General features: G+C 38.7%; 1 protein-coding gene across 1 annotated transcript; it reads left to right on the top strand.

The window, feature by feature from the left end:
* The first annotated feature begins 10,993 nt into the window (after nucleotides 1-10,993).
* LOC145793390 (uncharacterized) lies at nucleotides 10,994-13,515 on the top strand. Its single transcript, XM_082876210.1, has 3 exons — nucleotides 10,994-11,194; nucleotides 11,261-12,184; nucleotides 12,883-13,515. Exons 1-3 carry the CDS (start codon nucleotides 10,994-10,996, stop codon nucleotides 13,513-13,515), a joined length of 1,758 nt encoding a protein of 585 aa, XP_082732336.1.
* The last annotated feature ends 7,352 nt before the right edge of the window (nucleotides 13,516-20,867 follow it).

The following is a 20,867-nucleotide window of genomic DNA, read 5'->3' as shown; positions in this document are numbered from 1 at the left end:
TCTAGCTCCAAAGCCTTCATTGTGTGAGTCATGGGTCATCTTGATGCCAAGATCTGCTAACGTTCTTCCTTCTCCTCTGCCATTGTAGAATACTCTCCCTGACATATATGCTCTTCCACACTGAATGCTTCCCTCTCCTCTGCTAACGCTCTTCCTTGACAAACCACACTACCGCGTATTTAAAATGCTTGCGGATGACTGCGGACATCTCTTGGCATTTATTGTGCGCGTACCATATCCAACGCCTCATTAATAAATGCCACGCATGGAAACATAGATCGATTCAATGCCGATGCCGCTTGCACAGCCGATCGGCTAGTCAGCTTAGTAGCAATCAACTGGAGCAAAGGCAGATATATGAATCTATTCAGCATCACACCTTCTAGACGTGAATGTTGCCGAATAGACACATCGTGCCCCACTTGACCGCTGCATGATGCCCAATGCTACATGTGGCGCAGACCGACCAAGACGATCTACATGTGTCAGCCAATCGCATATTCGGGGTAGCAAGCAATCAACTGGGGCAAGGGCAGATATATGAATCTATTTGGCATCACACCTTCTGGATGCGAATGCTTCCAAATAGATACATCGTGCCCCACTTGACTGCTGCATGATGCCCAATACTACGCTTGGGATAGGCCGAGCAAGAATATCTACGCGTGTCAGCCGATTGCATATTCGGCGCAGCAAGCAATCAACAGGGGTAAGGGCAGATAAATGAATCTATTCAGCATCACACCTTCTAGACGTGAATGTTACCGAATAGATACATCGTGCCCCACTTGACCGCTGCACGGTGCCCAATAATACTCATGGGGCAGGCCGAACAAGACGATCTATGTGCGTCAACCCATCGCATATTCGACGCAACAGACAATCAACTGGGCAAGGGCAGATATATGAATCTATTTGGCATCATACCTTCTAGACACCCACTTGATCACTTCATGGTACCCAATAATACGGATGAGGCATGCCAACTAAGGAGATTTGTACACGCTACGTAGTTTCCTTAATCAGAGTCCATTTTGCCGTTGAATAATTGAGATTCATGTAGCAAAAATTTTCATTGATAAACTGAAGTCATTATATCCGTTTTACATTATATGAAAACGACCCCATTACTACAGTGGAAAAAAAAACCAGATTCAAAATAGTTACATTATTCAAAAGTCCACCGAATTCGATTCCAAAGGCTCTACTTCTTCCTGTTCGTACGGAATCGGCATGTCAAGCGTGACTTTTGTCGCCGCTAAGGTTTTAAGCATGTCAAGCGTGACTTTTTCCATAGCCAAGGCTTTAAGCCAACCATGCTTGAAGCCTCTGTTCTCGAACTTCAAAGCTTCATCGGCGTACTGTTCTTTAGCAGCCAACTCTTCGGTGTCAAAGGCTTTGTCATCTGCTGATTTTGCTTCTTCCACGGTCAAGTAAGCCTGCTGGAGTTCAGCTTCCAGCTTGTCCAAGTCAGCTTGCGCCATTTGAAGCGCAGCGTCTGCAACTTTTGCCCACTCCTCAGTAGTACGGTGCAGCAGGTCCACATGCTTTGTTTTCTCTTCTTCGGTGGCGGCCTTAGCGTGTTCCTCCTCGGCCTTTTTTGCTTCGATGTCAGCCTTTTGGGTGGCAACTGCCACATCAGCTATAGCCAATTTCACTTTGCTCTGTTCGACCATCACCTCAGCCCTCAATGCATTGATCAGTTCTAAGGCATCGGGTTGGCGACGTCCAATTTCAGCAATCTGCTGGGTGGCCTGGTGCAAAATCAAAAATACATAAGTAACGGGACATATCAACTAAAAGATGTAGAGCACGGACACTTACCAAAGTAGCCGACTGTGCGGCCAAAACAACAAAAACCACATCTGGTTCTGCGCGGAATACAACCTTGTCCACAAGATACCTCCAAAGCCACCGTAGGATCCTTCATTGCGGAGGCGCCGGTTATGAGTGGTGACCCTTTGATTTTCAGCTGGATTACAAACGATGCCGCAAGGTCAAAGGGGGGGGGGAGAAATCCTTGGCCGCTTTTCCATAAGAGATTATTCGGTCGTCTCTACTGATTCGGCAGCACGTTTCTCCCCCTTTTGTTCAGTCACGAATTCCTTCAACGTAGGTTCGAGTGTAATTTCAAAGTCATCTCGCGCCAACTCCTCCGCCAGCTCAGCCTTAATGACTTCAGCTATTGGAGGAACCTCAATGACTTCTTTGGTGTTTGCTGCCTTCCACCTTGCCGCTATTTTTTTAGCGTTTCATCGTCTGGCAAACTGAGCGAGGGATTCACCCACCATGTCTTCTGAGCCGACTCTATGTAAATCTTCCAAGTCTAAAAAAATGACTTCTTCTCGTAGACTTTCAATTTCTATTTATTCACTAGAGCTGGCTTACTCAAGGTCAAAGAGAAGTTCTCTAGGTCGTTCAACATGGGGGATGACCAACTCGACATCAACGGCTCAGTCTACATAGTTTTGGTTGGCTTCTTGGTCAACCTCTTCACTATTGGCTTGTTCACTGGCGGATGATCTCCCAACGCCAATGTCTATCATATAAACGAAACTGGGAAACATAAGAGCCATAAGTTGCTGTTCATTTCTCGAAATAGGAATATGGTCGGCTGCCAAAAAGGTGGTATAAGTCAGCTCGTACCGAAGTAAGATGTACACAACATGACCTTGGCCTTGAAGATTTGGCCGACTGACGAACACAAAGACCGTCTTGATTTGAGCAAGCACTGACTCGTTAGTAGAAGCAAGGGACCTTTTCAGGTTGTTGCCTGTACCAAAAATAAACGGTTAGATGGTGTACATGCCGAATTAGACTAAAACTTAGTTGAGAGTAATTGGCAACCTGGTTTGCCCTTCCTCCTGGGAATAAGAGTTTTGCGAACTTCTCCTTCACCAAACTCCCAGTTGCCATGAGCGGCCACCATCATGTCATCCACTTCCTTACCAGAATTGGCAAGCATGGTGACCAGATGGTGATTGGTGTCTTTAGCCCTGAGGAAATACTGCCATTGCTGGCCAGAAGAATTGGCAAGGACGTAACAATACCGAATAGTCAAAATCCCTAGGTCAAGTTGGAGGCGGCGGTTTAATTCTATCACACCCATCATGATTTAGTAGAAATTGACATTAGGTTGGGACGGAATCAAACCTCAGTGCCGTAGTACAGATCTAAGAGTTGGATAAAGGGAAAAATGGACACCCCCTTAGGCGATTGCCAAAAAGGGGAACACAGTGGTGTTCTCGTCGGCCCTCTCCATGTTCACTTCACTTCACCATCCCCAACTAATGACAATTGAACATCATTAGGGATAAAAAAGTGACGACGAAACGCTGTGACTCTATCTTCAAAAAGAAGATCCTTAAGGTGATTCGCCATTGGAGGATCGGAGTGAAGGTAACAAGACAAACAAGTACAAGGGGATGAATGATAAAAATAAATGAGAAAATGGAGCTCAGAGAACTTACGGATAGGAATGAAAGGGTCACAGGCTAGAAGAAGAGTATGAGGGAGACAACAGAAGTCTTAGGGTTAGAAGCCATGAATGCTGCGCAACACTAAAGCTTAGGTGAAATGAAAGGGTGGAAGCATTTCAAACTGCATTAAATAAAGAGAGAACACGAAGAGGCGGGAAGCCACAATCACTATCTATCATGTCTTTTCTGGCACGACAGTTTTGAAAAAGTGCGTTTGCCGCATTCCCAACTCGTAATATGTTTCCAAATGACGATGCCTTTTCAAAAATTGAGTTCGCCGACTATACGGCTATGCGGATAGCCAACTACTCAGGGGGCAATTGTGGAAGCCGAATTTGTGCAGCCCAATCTCATCGAGCCCAACTTGCGAATCGGCCTAGTGGGCCTCATCCATCGGATATATGAAACAGAGTAATATCTTCTAAGAGAAGCAGAGTACGCCATTACAAGTCAGCATCATGGCTAGACACAGATTCCTCGCCATAATGTGCTGAGATCTAGTTGAGGTACGAAGTAGAGAAGAAAGCCTAAGAAGGAAAGGCCTATAAAAGGAGAAGAAAAACCCAATGCTCAGGTATGTTTGAAAAACTAATCCTCATACTAGATAAAAGAGAAGACTGACTAGATCGTCGGAGTGCTAATTCCGACACTCCTGACCGGAGCTATTATTGTTTTAGGTTCCTACAGGAGGATTGTTCTGAGATCTGCTTGGAAGGAGTATTCCAAATCCATTACTCTACAATTACAAATATGTGACACTCTAAAAACTTGCATATAAATTTTTTTTTGAAAAAAAAAAACAAAAACGTCAAATTTTTTTGTAAATTTATATCCCAACCTCATCATTCTCCTTATATATATATATATATATATATTATTTTAACAAAGGAAAATTGAAACTATAATAGTAATTATTGCAAACACAGCAGGAAATTCAACTTTTAGTGACGTTTAAAAAACGCTACTATAAGTGCCAAAAACGCCGCCAAATCTTTTTGTGACGCTTAACATCAAACGCTGAGGACGCAGCCATCGCTATAGCTTTATGACGTTTTACAAACGCCGCCAAATGTCCTACCAAACACAGGTTGACGTCACTGACGATATTTAGCGACGTTTTGGAAAAACACCATCATATCTTTTTTTAAGAATATGATTGTAGTATGTAAGGTTTAAGAGGCATTTGTAGAAAAGCCGTCATATCCCTTTTTTTTTTTTTTTTTTTTTTGAAATTGTGCTAATTTTATTTGATTGAACTAAAAAATACTGTAATAGCACTAATATAAAATAATAACTCCCATTCAAATAGCTGTAATGAAGCATTAATTCACTTTCTCATTCAATTAATATCCAATCACCATTACCCACAAAATTGACATATCCAAAATCCAAAAATCATGTTTTAACATTAACCACAAACTAACATATATCCAAAAATCATGTCTTAACATTAACCACAAACTAACATATATCCAAAAATCATGTCTGAGCATAAAAGTTGTAGTCTTCACTGTTCTACATGCCTGCATTAGAACGTAAACTACAATCAGATTCACCAAAATAAACACAAATTGAAGAATTTGTACCCAATACTTATAAACAGTACTTAAAACTTGAAGAAGCACTAACAATAAGATTTTATCACATACCAAGAAGCACTATAATTCCAAGAACATAAATGCAAAGAAGCACTAAATACATATAAAGAAAAGGGTATACCTAAAGACAATACAGACATATGAGAATCATGTAAAATTAAATAAATAATGTTCCCATAGCATAAACAAATTTAGATCTGCAGAACAATAAATTAATAGAGCTTAATTCTGTCAAAATTAGAAACAAAATAATTCAGAAACACATTAAGCATTTGATTATACTCCATCCTTATTTTTCACTTCAGCAGAAGACCTCAGGGGGGTTTCATTCTTGGTGTTTCCCTCAGGCACATCTACTACAAAGGATTCTATTACCAGAGTCCCTGGTCTTCCATCAATGACTTCTGGATGGACGGAATGATTGAGGAGTTGTTTTGGAAAATAGAATAAAAGAAAAAATAAACAGGGGCAAACGTGGAAAAATTCCATTTTTTTGAATCTCATACTTTCCATTGCTTTGCGTTCATCGTAACCAAACTCAGCCTACTCGAAGCCACCATTTTTTTTCTAAATTTTGCATGTTCTAAGTTGTGTTACTGCAGGGGATAGAACTAGAACAATGTGTGAACTCAAGTGTGTGCCTTCATTAAAAGCCCAAACTAGTAGTTGGACTCCGGGGCTCAACCGACAACATTTTTGTGGACAATGCAGCATACAGGTACTTCCTCTTCAATACTTTTCAAGTTTCATCAGTTGACATGGAGAGTGCAGCTGTAGTGATGGTAAATGCTTCTTAATTTCCAACTTATTGGTTAATCACTCTCTGAATCTTCTTTAATTTTGTAGACTTGTTTAGCCCACTGAAACCTTTTTGCTGCAACAACATATAGGGTATGCCATTAATTTCTACTTAATTTCTTATTATAGATATGTCTAGATGTCAGGAACATTACACCAAACAAAAATAAAGAAGGCATTAGTTCCCTTGTCAACAACAATTTCCACATAGCACAATGTTCTAATTGGATAAGAAAATTAGATGGATTATCCTTTAAATTACCAGCTCATAGCAATACCAGATAGCAAACTAAAAAAATAAACAATTCCCGATATAAGATATGCCTTTGTATGAATGAAAAACCAACACATTTGAGAGCAAATGAATCCACGTTCAAAAAGAGAGAAAATGAATTGATTGTACATAACAAGAGCAAATGAATTGATTGTTAGGTTTAATTACCAGCTCTGGTATGTTCCGATCAATCCACGTTCAAAAATAGCTCCAAGGGTGTTGATCTTGGCCTCAGGTGAAACAATATTCATGACCCAAACTCACAATATCATCCCTACAAAAGATGATTAATAAGACAATAAGACAACGGTATTGTTCCATATTGTTGCAAGCAAGAGAAACAAAAGTCAGAGATGCTAAAATGACCATCATAAAGCTCAAGTCATAAATAAAAAAAAAAAACCGTCACTGTATGCATATGATCATGGGCTACCTTTGACATGCATCAGAATCGCTTAAAATTGGTATATTACGAAACATTTGTTAATTAAGGGAAATTTATGTGAGAATTACATAGTGGTGTGGAATTCTAACTAAGAATGTTAACACTTCATTCTCAGCAAAAATAAATGTCTATTCTACATACAAAACATGTGCATACAGAATGATGTGGCGATATGACATTTTTGAAATAAAGAGTCAACTTAATGATTGTTATAGTTTGAAATGAGCACAATCTCGGTTCAACTACATCAATCAATTTATATAAATAAAAATACTGTATAATTTTTATATTTGTATAGCATTACTCCAAAAATAAAGAAGACAAAGATAGTTTCAATGCAATTCTATAAAATAAAGATCTTAGTTGTTGCTGAAAAATGGAATATCAAGAGAATTGCTTTCCTTAAAAAGGGAGATGATGTGATGATCATTTATTTTAACTAACTTAGAACCTTCACCTGAAATCGTCCGAACAACTTCTAGGTAGGAGGGATTTCTCTTGGGCCCTGGATCGGGTGATCTGTAACTGTAGCAGAGAGAGAAGGCAGAAACAAAGGTTACTGATGCAAAGAGCAGCATAGCCAATGGGCCTGCAATCCAAATCTCAGTTGTTAACTAATATCACAAACTACAAAAGCATTTGATCAATTGAAACTATTAGTTTCAATAGCAACTTAAGAATAGAATATTTATCCATCATAACAACTCCATTTAGTAACAATGGTTGGATCTTAAAAGAAACATTTAGTAAGCATCTATTAAAAAAAAAAAAAAAAAAAAAAGAGGAACCATTTGGTTCAGTATGAAATAAGAAAACATGTTTCAGACCACCCATTTGATGAGTCCATACACTCTAAGACGGTGTTTGGTTCACTGAAATGAAGGTAGAATGGAATGGAATAATCATTACTTAGCATCCCATTAGAATGACCATTCCCTTACAATGTTGAATGATTATTCTATTTGAATGAATTTTCTATCAATTTTTTGCTCTAATTGAAAGCTCGTAAACTCACTGCAATATTGAATTTGCACTTTCACAATATCTAAGTGTGTAAATGGTAGTATAAATAATATTTTTCTTATTTTCATAATTAGTACACATACCACCAGAAGAAGTGTAATAACCCGACCCTCTCACATGTCTTCTGATATATTTTCCATCCTTATTTTGTGCTTTTAATGCTTGCTGTAAAATCTAACGAGAAATTAAGATTAAGTAAACGAACTCTATGTTTTAGGGTGTCTATCTGTTTCACAAGAACATTATCTGTCACTATTCACACATTTGAATCAGAAATTGGAGGCCTTAACAGCTTAATTATCTGAAATTGATTATATATCTGTGATCAGCATAATTTTTAAGTAATATTAAGCATGTTTACGAAATTTCAATTTCGGAATGATTAAATGATTGAATTTTGTCCTATATGCCTTTATTTATGAATATATACACCTAAGTCCTCTTGAGCCTTGATCAAAAACGTGAAATACCACTTGGAGAGAAATAAGGGTTTGAAAGGAAGAGAAAAGGTCTCCAAGGGAGCAAGTGAGGAAGGGAAAGGGGTTGTAGAGATCCTAAAGCTTAAGGTAGGTTTGATCTTTTGATTTGCCTCTATTGAAGTTAAGTAAGAACTTCTCCATGTTATTGTCTTTAAGGAGTAAGTGTATGGTGGTCTCTTGTGTTAAATTAGTTGGGTTATCTAATAGAGAATTTTATCTTCAAGCTTGAATTCACTTATTTACTCAAATGGTGTGTGTGTGTGGGTTGGATATGTTTATGAAGCTAAAAGAAATAAGGCTCCAAGTAGGTGTAATCAAGTTGTGTTCATGGGTTGTAAGATCTAATTATGCATGATTCATGTTTGGTTAAAGAGGGTATACTCCTCTTTTGGTTGTTTTGAAACTTAATCTAAGTGGTGGATGAAATTCTACTTTAATCTTTGCTTTTTATGCCAACTCCTTGGAATATATATGTATACAATGTGTTATGTTTTATGAACATAAGGAATTTAAATTAAAGGATGAAACTTGAAAGAATAGTGACTTGATCAAGCTTTTAATCATGTTTACCTTGTGATATTCAAATGATAATTCATGTTATGGTGATGTTAGGTTAATATATTGCATGAATTTCATCTTGGGTTGCATGTAAATTGCCTTGGTGATGTTGAAATTTGGGTTGAAACCGAGCTGCCCCAAAACAGGGGTCACCACCGCACGTGCGGCCAAAGAAGAAAAAACTGGGAATGCATACTGTCTACGGCCGCTCGAGCGGAGGGGGAGGACCGCACGTGCGGTGCATGGCCGCTCGAGCGGAGGGTCCGGCCGCACGTGCGGCCCGGGCTGGAAAAATGGTTCACTCAGTTTTGCATGCTTGACTCTCTGGTATTTTTAGAATATTTTTCTGATGATCTTAAAATGGTTGTAAATTCATGCAAAGTGTAATGACTCAGGAAATGACTTAAGAAGGAAAAGGGAACTAATGTGCAAGTTTTGAATGTGTGCAGGACACACTCCGGGAGGAAGTAACACGTCATCTCAACACTGTGAATAGTAGTACATTTTACTTATAGCTAAAGAATGCCATTAGCATTCTATTGTACATGTTGATCATGCACCATGAGAATGGTTAAAGAAATGTAAATGTATGATCACCTTGCCTATTCTCATGATGTAAGGGCTTTAACGCCATATGTATCAAGGGCCTCGTGCCATATGTTTCAAGGGCCTCGCGCCATAAGTTTCAAGTATGTTTCAAGGGCCTCGTGCCATATGTTTCAAGGGCCTCGTGCCATAAGTTTCAAGTATGTTTCAAGGGCCTCGTGCCATAAGTTTCATGTTTCAAGGGCCTCGTGCCATATGTTACAAGGGCCTCGTGCCATATGTTTCAAGGGCCTCGTGCCACATGTTCCGAGGGCCTCGTGCCATCATGTTTCAAGGGCTTATAGCCATATGTTTATAGGGTTGGGCCTAAGGCCGTTATGTACTTAGCACAGAATCCGACTAACCATGTGAACTCCGCATCTTTATATGTATTGATGTGTTTTCTGTTTCAAGTTAAACATCGTTTTTTTTAATGTATTACTATTCACTGGGCCTGGCTCACTCTCTATTATGTCTGTTTCTGTAGGTCATCAATCAGGAGGTCAGTCCTAGCCTTGACGCCGCTTTCTTTTGTCAACCTTTACGTGTCCAGGCACTATACAAGGCCATCCATTTTGTGAAGTTGTTAAGATGTGGGCTTGCTATTTAAGTGTCCATCTAAGGTTGATGTACATAACTTTTACATTTTTTGTACACGCCCTATCATGGGGCTGGGACTGTAAAAGTATGTGTATGTAACTGTCATCTAGGGATATAGTTTTAAACTTTATCTGACTTTGATGATGTATATGATGTTGAGATCCTGGCATATTAGAAATAGCTCAATGGAGTATATCTGTATCTATGTCATGTTAGTATTTTTAAGCTTCCGATAAGGCCCCGTAGATTATGTATACCAGGTTACATGTTCATTTCTGAATAGGTCATGCCCAAACTTTTAGGGGCAGGTTAGGGGTGTGACAAGTGGTATCAGAGCACGAGTTGCTATCTCACACACGGATCCATTGAGCTGTAGGGTGTCTAGAAAAGATTTAGGCATCATGCATGACATCCTAAAAGTATAAGATAAGTTTGATGGCAACATTAAGTGTACTCTGATAATGTTAATAATTTTGAACTATGTCTATTTTATATAATTGATTGTTATGCAGATCATGGTGAGAACAAGGGCAGAGAAGCAGGAAGATGCTACTGCCGCACGGTTGGACAGGATGGAGAGAATGATTATGGAAATGGCGGCGACCTTATGGCAACAGCAGGAACAGCCACAACAGCAGCAACAACCACAAGAACAACCGCCGCCAGTACCTCCACCAATAGTACCAGAGTTCCATGTTGAAGACCGAACTATCACTCTCACTAAGGAGTTTAACAAGATGAAACCACCATCTTTCAAAGGAAGGATAGAACCGATGAAAGCTGAGGCCTGTGTATTGGGCATAAAGAAGTTATTCGAAGTCTTTCCTTGCACTGAAGCTCAAAAGGTGCAACTAGCTGCCTTCACTCTTGAGGACAAGGCACGGATGTGGTGGATGCTTACGAGAGCAATCCATCCAGGGTTAACATGGGACATATTTCTGGAGCTGTTTTATGATAAATACTTCCCTCAAAGCATGCGGGATAAAAAGGTGACTGAATTTGAAACTCTCAAACAAGGGAACAAGACTGCTACTGAATATAAGGCCCAATTTGCAGAGCTAGCCCAGTTTGCACCGCACATGGTGGACACGGACTATAAGAAGGCATGAAAATTTGAAGGGGGCTTACAGGGTGCTATCCTGGACCGAGTTAATATGTTAAAGTTGCCTACTTATGTAGATGTGTTGAAGACGGCTGTTATAGCTGAGGGAAACCTTGCTGCTCAGAACCGGATTTCCGAGTGGAAAAGAAAGAGGCAAAATAATCAATGGTCAAAGGGAGCGACTATTCCACCAAACAAGAAACAAAACTCAGGGACTTCAAATACTTCTGCCCCTAGTCAGGGTACGATTCCTGTTTGTTCGAAATGTGGAAGGAGGCATCATGGGACGTGCTATTAGAAGTCTGGAGCTTGTTATCAGTGTGGCAAAACGGGTCATTTGATAAGGGATTGCCCTCAGAGGAATCAACGAAATGGCAATAGAGCGGCTACTAGTTCAGCGGGATCTACACCAACTACTAACACCAAGACACCGGTCAAACCTAACAACAATAAAGACACGGCGAGGCAAGGCAGGGTATTTGTATTGGTTTCAGGAGATGTGCAAAATGCAGCAACAGTGGTGTCAGGTACATTTATGGTTCACGGTCATTCTGCTTCTGATTTATTTGATTCTGGTTCTACCCATTCTTTTGTGTCGAAACTATTTGCTCCTAATCTAGATAAACCAGAAGAGGTATTATCTTATATATTGTGTGTGTCCTCACCCTTGGGGGATTCTATGATCTGTACCTCTGTATATGTTGCTTGTGAACTCCACCTTGGGGATATTCGGGTATATGCCAATCTGTTACCTCTCGACATGATGTATTTTGATATTGTACTGGGAATGGACTGGCTAAGTGAACATGGTGCAACTATAAATTGTTTGACGAAGCAAGTTAATTTCCACCCTCCGGGTCAAGCAGAATCTACATTTCAAGGACAGGAGGTGACTTCCCCACCGTATTTGATTTCTGCAGCAAGGGCTTGTAGGTTAATTCAGAAAGGGTGTCGAGGGTATTTGTGTAGTGTTTTGGAAGAGCAAATAATGAATGAGGGTACTGACGAAATTCCAGTTGTTCGTGAATTTCCAGACGTTTTTCCAGAAGAGTTACCAGGGCAATTGATAGACAGGGAAATTGAATTGACAATTGAAGTGGCACTGGGAACTCAACCCATTTCGAAGACTCCGTATAGAATGTCACCAGTTGAGATGAAGGAATTGAAAATGCAGTTGCAAGAGTTACTGGACAAGGGATTTATCCGTCCGAGTGTGTCTCCGTGGGGTGCACCAGTTCTGTTTGTAAAGAAGAAGGATGGAACACTCTGGCTTTGTATCGATTACAGGGAACTTAATAAAGTTACAATCAAGAATAAGTATCCATTGCCAAGAATTGATGACCTATTTGATCAGCTTCAGGGCGCACAAGTCTTTTCTAAGATTGATCTACGGTCTGGATACCATCAATTAAAGGTCAAGGCTGATGATATTGAGAAGACAGCTTTTCGAACCCGGTACGGTCATTTTGAATTTTTGGTTATGCCTTTCGGAGTCACAAACGCACCAGCAGCTTTTACGAATTTGATGAACCGTGTTTTCAAGCCCTATTTGGATGAATTTGTGGTGGTCTTTATCGACGATATTCTCATTTATTCAAAGAATGTAGAAGCTCATGAGAACCATCTTCGCTTGATCCTGCAAACCCTCCGAGAGAAGAACTGTATGCAAAGCTGAAGAAATGTGAATTCTGGCTACGAGAAGTGGCATTTTTGGGGCACGTTATTACAGAGGAAGGAGTTTTCGTCGACCCGCACAAGATTGAGGCAATTGTGAAATGGCCAACTCCTACTAACATGACTGAGGTGTGTAGTTTTATGGGATTAGCTGGCTATTACAGGAGATTTGTTCAAGATTTTTCTAAAATTGTTGTGCCACTTACACAACTGACTCGAAAGGGAGTTACATTCGAATGGTCAGAAGAGCGGGAATCTGCCTTCTAGGAATTGAAGACAAGGTTGACAACAGCACCAGTTTTGGCTTTGTCATCCGGTACAGAAGGATTTGTAATCTACAGTGATGCTTCGCATAAAGGGCTTGGTTGTGTACTTATGAAAAATGGAAGAGTCATCGCTTATGCTTCTCGGCAGTTGAAACCCCATGAGAAGAATTACCCCACGCATGATCTAAAGCTAGCTGCAGTAGTCTTTGCTTTAAAGATATGGAGACACTATTTGTATGGCACTACCTGCAAAATATATACTGACCACAAGAGTCTCAAGTACCTTTTTACTCAAAAAGAGTTGAATATGCGGCAGCGACGGTGGTTGGAACTTCTTAAAGATTATGATTTGCAGATCCATTACCACCCTGGTAAAGCCAACACAGTTGCAGATGCGCTCAGTCGAAAAAGTATGGGGACTTTGGCAAGATTGGTTACATGGAAAAAGGAATTAGCAATTGAATTGGGTAAGATGGAGTTAGACTTTGTGCTACATGGACAGGAAGCTTTAATGTCAGCGATGATGGCCCAACCAACCTTACTTAAGGAAATTAAGTTGCATCAGATAGAAGATGAAGCTATAAGGAAGATATGTGATGAGTTAGGAACAAAACCAAAGTCGGGATTCAGTTAGGTAGATTCAGTGCTCAAATTTCAAAACCGAATATGTGTCCCCAATGTGGTAAACCTTAAGCAAAAACTGATGGAAGACGCACATACCTCAAGGTTCTCAATGCATCCAGGAAGTACCAAAATGTATCGAGATTCGAAGCAAAATTTTTGGTGGCCAAGTATGAAAAAGGAGATCGCGGAGTTTCTCTCTAAGTGTTTGCAATGCCAGCAAGTAAAAGCAGAGCATCAAAGACCTGCCGGTTTGTTGCAACCTCTTCTCATACCGGAATGGAAATGGGAACATTTGACCATGGATTTTGTTGTCGGGTTGCCACGGACTCCTCGGGGTATGAATTCAATATGGGTCATTGTGGACTGATTAACTAAGTCCGCTCACTTCCTACCAGTAAAGACTCAGTATAATGTAGACAAATTGGCGGTGATTTACGTAAATGAAATTGTGAGGCTTTATGGTGTTCCGGTCTCAATTGTGTCAGATAGGGATCCTAAGTTTGTTTCCAGATTCTGGTAGAGTTTACAAGAAGCAATGGGTACAGAATTAAAGTTCAGCACAGCTTTCCACCCTCACACCGACGGTCAATCTGAGAGAACGATACAGACTGTTGAGGATATGCTCCAAATGTGTGTGCTAGACTTTCAAGAAAGTTGGGAAACCCATCTACCGTTGGTAGAATTTGCGTACAATAATAGCTACCATTCAAGTATAAACATGGCACCTTATGAAGCTTTGTATGGACGACCATGTCGCTCTCCCGTGTGTTGGGCCAAAGTTGGTGATAAATCCTTGCTAGGGCCTGAAATTGTTCAGTTGACAACTAAAAAGGTTAAAATCATTCGGGAAAGACTGAAGACTGCTCAAAGTAGGCAGAAGAGCTATGCGGATAACCGACGGAGGGATTTGGAATTTGAAGTGGATAGTCATGTGTTCGTGAAAGTTACTCCGATAAAAGGACACTCAAGATTTGGAAAGAGGGGTAAATTGACACCCCGGTATATTGGTTCCTTTCAGATTCTAGAAAGAGTGGGTCCGGTAGCTTACCGAGTTGCCCTTCTGCCACATATGAGTCAAGTGCATAACGTGTTTCATGTCTCCATGCTTCGCAGATATCTTCTGGATCCATCACACATCATTGATTACCACCAAATTGAGTTGGATGACAAGCTAATTTATGAGGAAAAACCAATCTGCATTTTGGACCAACAAGTGAAACACTTACGAAACTGAGAAATTCCAATGGTAAAAGTGGAATGGCAAGAACATTACGGAACCAACGCAACGTGGGAAAGAGAGGAGGAAATGCAATACCAGTACCCACATTTGTTTATGCCCTAAGGTACAACAAGTTTGGAGGACCAAACTTATTCAAGGTGGGGAGAGTGTAATAACCCGACCCTCTCACATGTCTTCTGATATATTTTCCGTCCTTATTTTGTGCTTTTAATGTTTGCTGTAAAATCTGACGAGAAATTAAGATTAAGTAAACGAACTCTATGTTTTAGGGTGTCTATCTGTTTCACAAGAACATTATCTATCACTATTTACACATTTGAATCAGAAATTGGAGGCCTTAACAGCTTAATTATCTGAAATTGATTATATATCTGTGATCAGTATAATTTTTAAGTAATATTAAGCATGTTTACGAAATTTCAATTTCGGAATGATTAAACGATTGAATTTTGTCCTATATGCCTTTATTTATGAATATATACACCTAAGTCCTCTTGAGCCTTGATCAAAAATGTGAAATACCACTTGGAGAGAAATAAGGGTTTGAAAGGAAGAGAAAAGGTCTCCAAGGGAGCAAGTGAGGAAGGGAAAGGGGTTGTAGAGATCCTAAAGCTTAAGGTAGGTTTGATCTTTTGATTTGCCTCTATTGAAGTTAAGTAAGAACTTCTCCATGTTATTGTCTTTAAGGAGTAAGTGTATGGTGGTCTCTTGTGTTAAATTAGTTAGCTTATCTAATGGAGAATTTTATCTTCAAGCTTGAATTCACTTATTTACTCAAATGGTGTGTGTGTGTGGGTTGGATATGTTTATGAAGCTAAAAGAAATAAGGCTCCAAGTAGGTGTAATCAAGTTGTGTTCATGGGTTGTAAGATCTAATTATGCATGATTCATGTTTGGTTAAAAAGGTTACACTCCTCTTTTGGTTGTTTTGAAACCTAATCTAAGTGTTGGATGAAATTCTACTTTAATCTTTGGTTTTTTTGCCAACTCCTTGGAATATATATGTAAACAATGTGTTATGTTTTATGAACATAAGGAATTTAAATTAAAGGATGAAACTTGAAAGAATAGTGACTTGATCAAGCTTTTAATCATGTTTACCTGTTGATATTCAAATGATAATTCATGTTATGGTGATGTTAGGTTAATATATTGCATGAATTTCATCTTGGGTTGCATGTAAATTGCCTTGGTGATGTTGAAATTTGGGTTGAAACCGAGCTGCCCCAAAACAGAGGTCACCACCGCACGTGCGGAGGTCATGGCCGCACGTGCAGCCAAAGAAGAAAAAACTGGGAATGCATACTGTCTACGGCCGCTCGAGCGGAGGGGGAGGACCGCACGTGCGGTGCATGGCCGCTCGAGCGAAGGGTCCGGCCGCACGTGCGGCCCGGGCTGGAAAAATGTTTCACTCAGTTTTGCATGCTTGACTCTCTGGTATTTTTAGAATATTTTTCTGATGATCTTAAAATGGTTGTAAATTCATGCAAAGTGTAATGACTCAGGAAATGACTTAAGAAGGAAAAGGGAACTAATGTGCAAGTTTTGAATGTGTGCAGGACACACTCCGGGAGGAAGTAACACGTCATCTCAACACTGTGAGTAGTAGTACGTTTTACTTATAGCTAACGAATGCCATTAGCATTCTATTGTACATGTTGATCATGCACCATGCGAATGGTTAAAGAAATGTAAATGTATGATCACCTTGCCTATTCTCATGATGTAAGGGCTTTAACGCCATATGTATCAAGGGCCTCGTGCCATATGTTTCAAGGGCCTCGCGCCATAAGTTTCAAGTATGTTTCAAGGGCCTCGTGCCATATCTTTCAAGGGCCTCGTGCCACATGTTCCAAGGGCCTCTTGCCATCACGTTTCAAGGTCTTATAGCCATATGTTTATGTTGCAAGGTTGGGCCTAAGGCCGTTATGTACTTAGCACAAAATCAGACTAACCATGTGAACTCCGCATCTTTATATGTATTGATGTGTTTTATGTTTCAAGTTAAACATCGTTTTTTTTTAATGTATTACTATTCACTGAGCCTGGCTCACTCTCTATTATGTCTGTTTCTGTAGGTCATCAATCAGGAGGTCAGTCCTAGCCTTGACGCCGCTTTCTTTTGTCAGCCTTTACGTGTCCAGGCACTATACAAGGCCATCCATTTTGTGAAGTTGTTAAGATGTTGGCTTGCTATTTAAGTGTCCATCTAAGGTTGATGTACATAAATTTTATGTTTTTTGTATACGCCCTATCATGGGGCTGGGACTGTAAAAGTATGTGTATGTAACTGTCATCCAGGGATATAGTTTTAAACTTTATCTGACTTTGATGATGTATGTGATGTTGAGATCCTGGCATATTAGAAATAGCTCAATGGAGTATATTTGTATCTATGTCATGTTAGTATTTTTAAGCTTTCGATAAGGCCCCGTAGATTATGTATACTAGGTTACATGTTCGTTTCTGAATAGGTCATGCCCAAACTTTTAGGGACAGGTTAGGGGTGTGACAAGAAGTGTCTGACAATGGAACACAAATCATAAGCAGTTTCTTAACATGACACAAAAAACTAATTCACGGATGTGCCTAATTCACAGAAAAAAAAATTAGCATCACGTAACAGATATGGCAGCCACAAGATCAGTTCTGATTCAAGAGATGGAACACAAATAATAAGCAGTTTCTTAACATGCGCCTAAAACATGACACAAAAAACTTATGCTATATCCCTCGCCATTAAACTGAACAAGCATCCAGCCTTGCACCTAAGCAAGTCCCCTCTCCAAGGTGGTTATGTGCTCCTCACTGTATCAAGTGGAACACAAAGTGAAGACCATAGAAGATGAACGAGAATGGTGTGATAGTATTTTCCAGTGCTTAACATCATCAAAAATGGACGTATCAGCACCAAAATTTCAAGGATACTAGAAAATTCAAACTAACAAGCTATACCAGATCAAATATGAAAGTGAGGCAGAACTACTCCAAAAATGGCATCCAATTTATCACAAGTGCATTTATCATGCATTGTTTAATGAATTCAAGGATATGTATTTTCTACAATCACTCGTCCAGTTTACCACTTTTGCAAATATAAAATCAAGCATGTAGTTTTACCTTACCACAAGTGCAGGGTTAATGAATTGGATTATTACAGCTTTTTACATTATTATTACAAGCTCAACCTATATTATCAAAATAATCCCCAATTATCTCCACAAAATCTTAATTTTGGAGTCAGCTTGAACAAGAAGATTCAAAGCAAAAATAAAAGGATAATCTCAAAGAAATCAAATACAGCTATTGGATTATTAGATGCAACACGTAATGGTTGGTTGCTTGACCAATCCCATAATTTTACCTAATGCAATCGAGAGTAGCCAACGGAGAAAGTACTCTGCATAATTTGTGGATATGGATTTTGGAGGTCAACAAAAATAAAAAGAAGAGAATTAAAAATAAAAAAGAATAAATTACCAAATAGAACTAACAGTATGTTGAACTTCATCTGGTTTCAACCATGTTGATCTGCTTTGATCCAAGAAAATATATATATATATATATATATATATATGAAAGAGGCATGCAGAGAAGCCCAGGTTGATGGAAATACCCGCTTCTCTTTCCTTTCTAACATCTCCATCTCTGGCACGGCTCTTGTCAAAAACGAAATGAACATGGAAACCATTTCAAAAATCCGTTTTAGATTTAGAAAATATAAAATTATTTTAGAAACCCATTCCAAAAAATAGAAACTATTTCAGAAACTCATTTCAATCAAAGAACAAATGTTACAAAAATCAAAACATTTCAGAACCAAAATCAAATCATTTCAAAACCATTTCACAGATAGAAACTATTTCAGAAAATAGAGATAGAAATAAATCAACACAAACCTGTTCCAGTCGAACCCAGCTTTGGCTGGTGACCTTCAATACAATATTATGAAAAAAATATAACAAAAGATCTCATTAAACAAGCTAAAAAACAATAAAACAGATCTGCTAAATTACAAACCTTTAAAGTTGGGTCTGTCACCATCATCATTAGTTGCAATATAATCAGAGAGCTCTGCTATTTTATCTTCATTATTAACTCTAATCCAAAGCATCATCTCATAGTAAGCTAATCTTAATTGTGAATTCGGATTCTCCTTATAGATAGCTTCACAGAAATATACAAATTCTTATACAATCTCCATGTTGATTAAAAACATCTCAGAAATGGACCATAAGTTTCCTCCTTTAGTCATCAGCTCACCATCAAGAATATACATAAAGCACATTCATTTCATTTCACAAATTCTGATTAAAATTGTAGTTTCTTGCTTAAAATTTCAATAACCATATTGAGAGAGACGGGAAGGAAGAGCGAGCGAGAGAGAGAGAGAGAGAGAGAGAGAGAGAGAAATCAATACCTCGCTGGTACAAATGGTGGTGGCGGTGCAGATGGTGGTCGCGGTGGAGCTTTGAAATCGAGAGAGAGAACTTCAAAATCGAAATCGTTCTGAGATCTCTGAGACCAATCTGAATCTCTGAATCTCAAAGATGAATCTCTGAGAAATTAAGCGCAGCCAAAGATGAAATCAGATCTAGAGAGAGAGAGAGAGAGAGAGTCGGTGGAGCGTTGAAATCAAGAAAGAAATCTTCAAAATCGAAATCGCTCTGAAATGAAATCGAAATCACTTTGAATCTCACAGATGAACCTATATGAATCTGAATCTCAAAGAAAATCGCTCTGAATTGAAATCGCTCTCAAGGATTTAAAAGCAATTGGGGCGAGCAAGAGAGATGCGCGATTTGAAGGCGTGGAGATTCAAAATAAGGGTTTACAAAAGGCTTTAACAATCATTCTCAGCTTCAAAATGGGCTCTGAGAATGAGAGGGTTGAGAGAGAGAGAGAGAGAGAGAGAGTGAGAGATCTATGCGTTTAACATCTTAGATTCAAAATAAGCGATTCAAAACAGAGGGAGAGGGGGAGGCGCGTCAGGCTATATAAAACGGTGTCGTTTTGTTTAAAGGAATATGTGACATTTAAAAAACATCGTTAAATGTTAATAAAAGTGACGTTTAAAAAAACGTCATTAAAAAAACGCCACCATATCTCTTTTTTTCTATAGTGAGAAGTAGCAAGGATTCTAAAAACAATAGTGCTGGGACCCCAGCACCCCACCTCTACGTGGGGTCTGTGAGAGCAAGACACTAAAAAAAAAAAAAAAAAATTGAGTCAATCAAAAAATAGTAGGGGTGGTGGGAGTCACCCTCACTAGAGGTCCAAAGTATTTTTCTTCTAAAAATCACATCCTGTGTATGTGAAATAACTCTAGACACAATAAATTATAAGTAAGAAAATAAAAAAAAAATCCACAAACTAGACCGGTCCAGAACTCGTCATTCTCCCTTTTCTTATATATATATATATATATATATACTAGCATATCACCCGTGCCATGCACGGGTTGTGTTTACAATTATCTATATATGCGAATTGCGATTTTTAAATGTCTCTCTTTTTTTCTTTTTTTTAAATGTCTTCTTTTTTCTTTTTTTTTATATTATATTAAAGTTTAATATTTTGATAATAATCATATGTGTTGGACTTTTCAAGGAATTAAATGTCTTCTTTTATATATATATATATATATATATATATATATTATTAAAGTTTAATATTTTGATAATAATTGTATGTGTTAGAATTTTCAATGAATTTTTTTATGCTTGCTCTTAATGCATTAAAACGTTATTATGAGGGATAATAATCACATGTGTTGGGACTTTTCAAGGAATTCATATGTGTTGGACTTTTCAAAAAAAAATTCTTATGCTTGTTCTTAATGCATTAAAATGTTATTATGAGAGTAAGGCTTGGGGGTTGGGAGAAGTTAATAAATGCTAAAGTTTTTTTTTTTTAAATCAAAAAATCAGGAAATTTAGATTGGGATATTAGAGCTCTCACAAGGCATGGGGGTTAGAAACCCCTTTTTCCTTAATATATACTAGCCTGTCACCCATGCTATGCACGGGATAATTATGGATATTTATAGTTATTTAAAAAAAATTTAATATATAAATTATGTTTTTTAAGATTTTTTATAAAAATAATTTAACAATCTTATC

The sequence above is a fragment of the Camellia sinensis genome, chromosome 6 (assembly GCF_055761805.1).
Source record: "Camellia sinensis isolate YWXY chromosome 6, ASM5576180v1, whole genome shotgun sequence".
Classification (NCBI taxonomy): domain Eukaryota; kingdom Viridiplantae; phylum Streptophyta; class Magnoliopsida; order Ericales; family Theaceae; genus Camellia; species Camellia sinensis.
The sequence above is the reverse complement of the archived record's forward strand: the minus strand, read 5'-3'. Positions and strand labels throughout refer to the sequence as shown.

What these genes read in the sequence shown, in the direction of transcription:
- LOC145793390 (XM_082876210.1), top strand. Translation starts at nt 10,994, where the DNA reads ATGTTAAAGTTGCCTACTTATGTAGATGTGTTGAAGACGGCTGTTATA. An exon ending in CTAGTCAGGGTACGATTCCT is followed by an intron (nt 11,195 to 11,260) that starts GTTTGTTCGAAA and finishes GCTTGTTATCAG; the next exon opens with TGTGGCAAAACGGGTCATTT. An exon ending in GGGGTGCACCAGTTCTGTTT is followed by an intron (nt 12,185 to 12,882) that starts GTAAAGAAGAAG and finishes TCTGCCTTCTAG; the next exon opens with GAATTGAAGACAAGGTTGAC.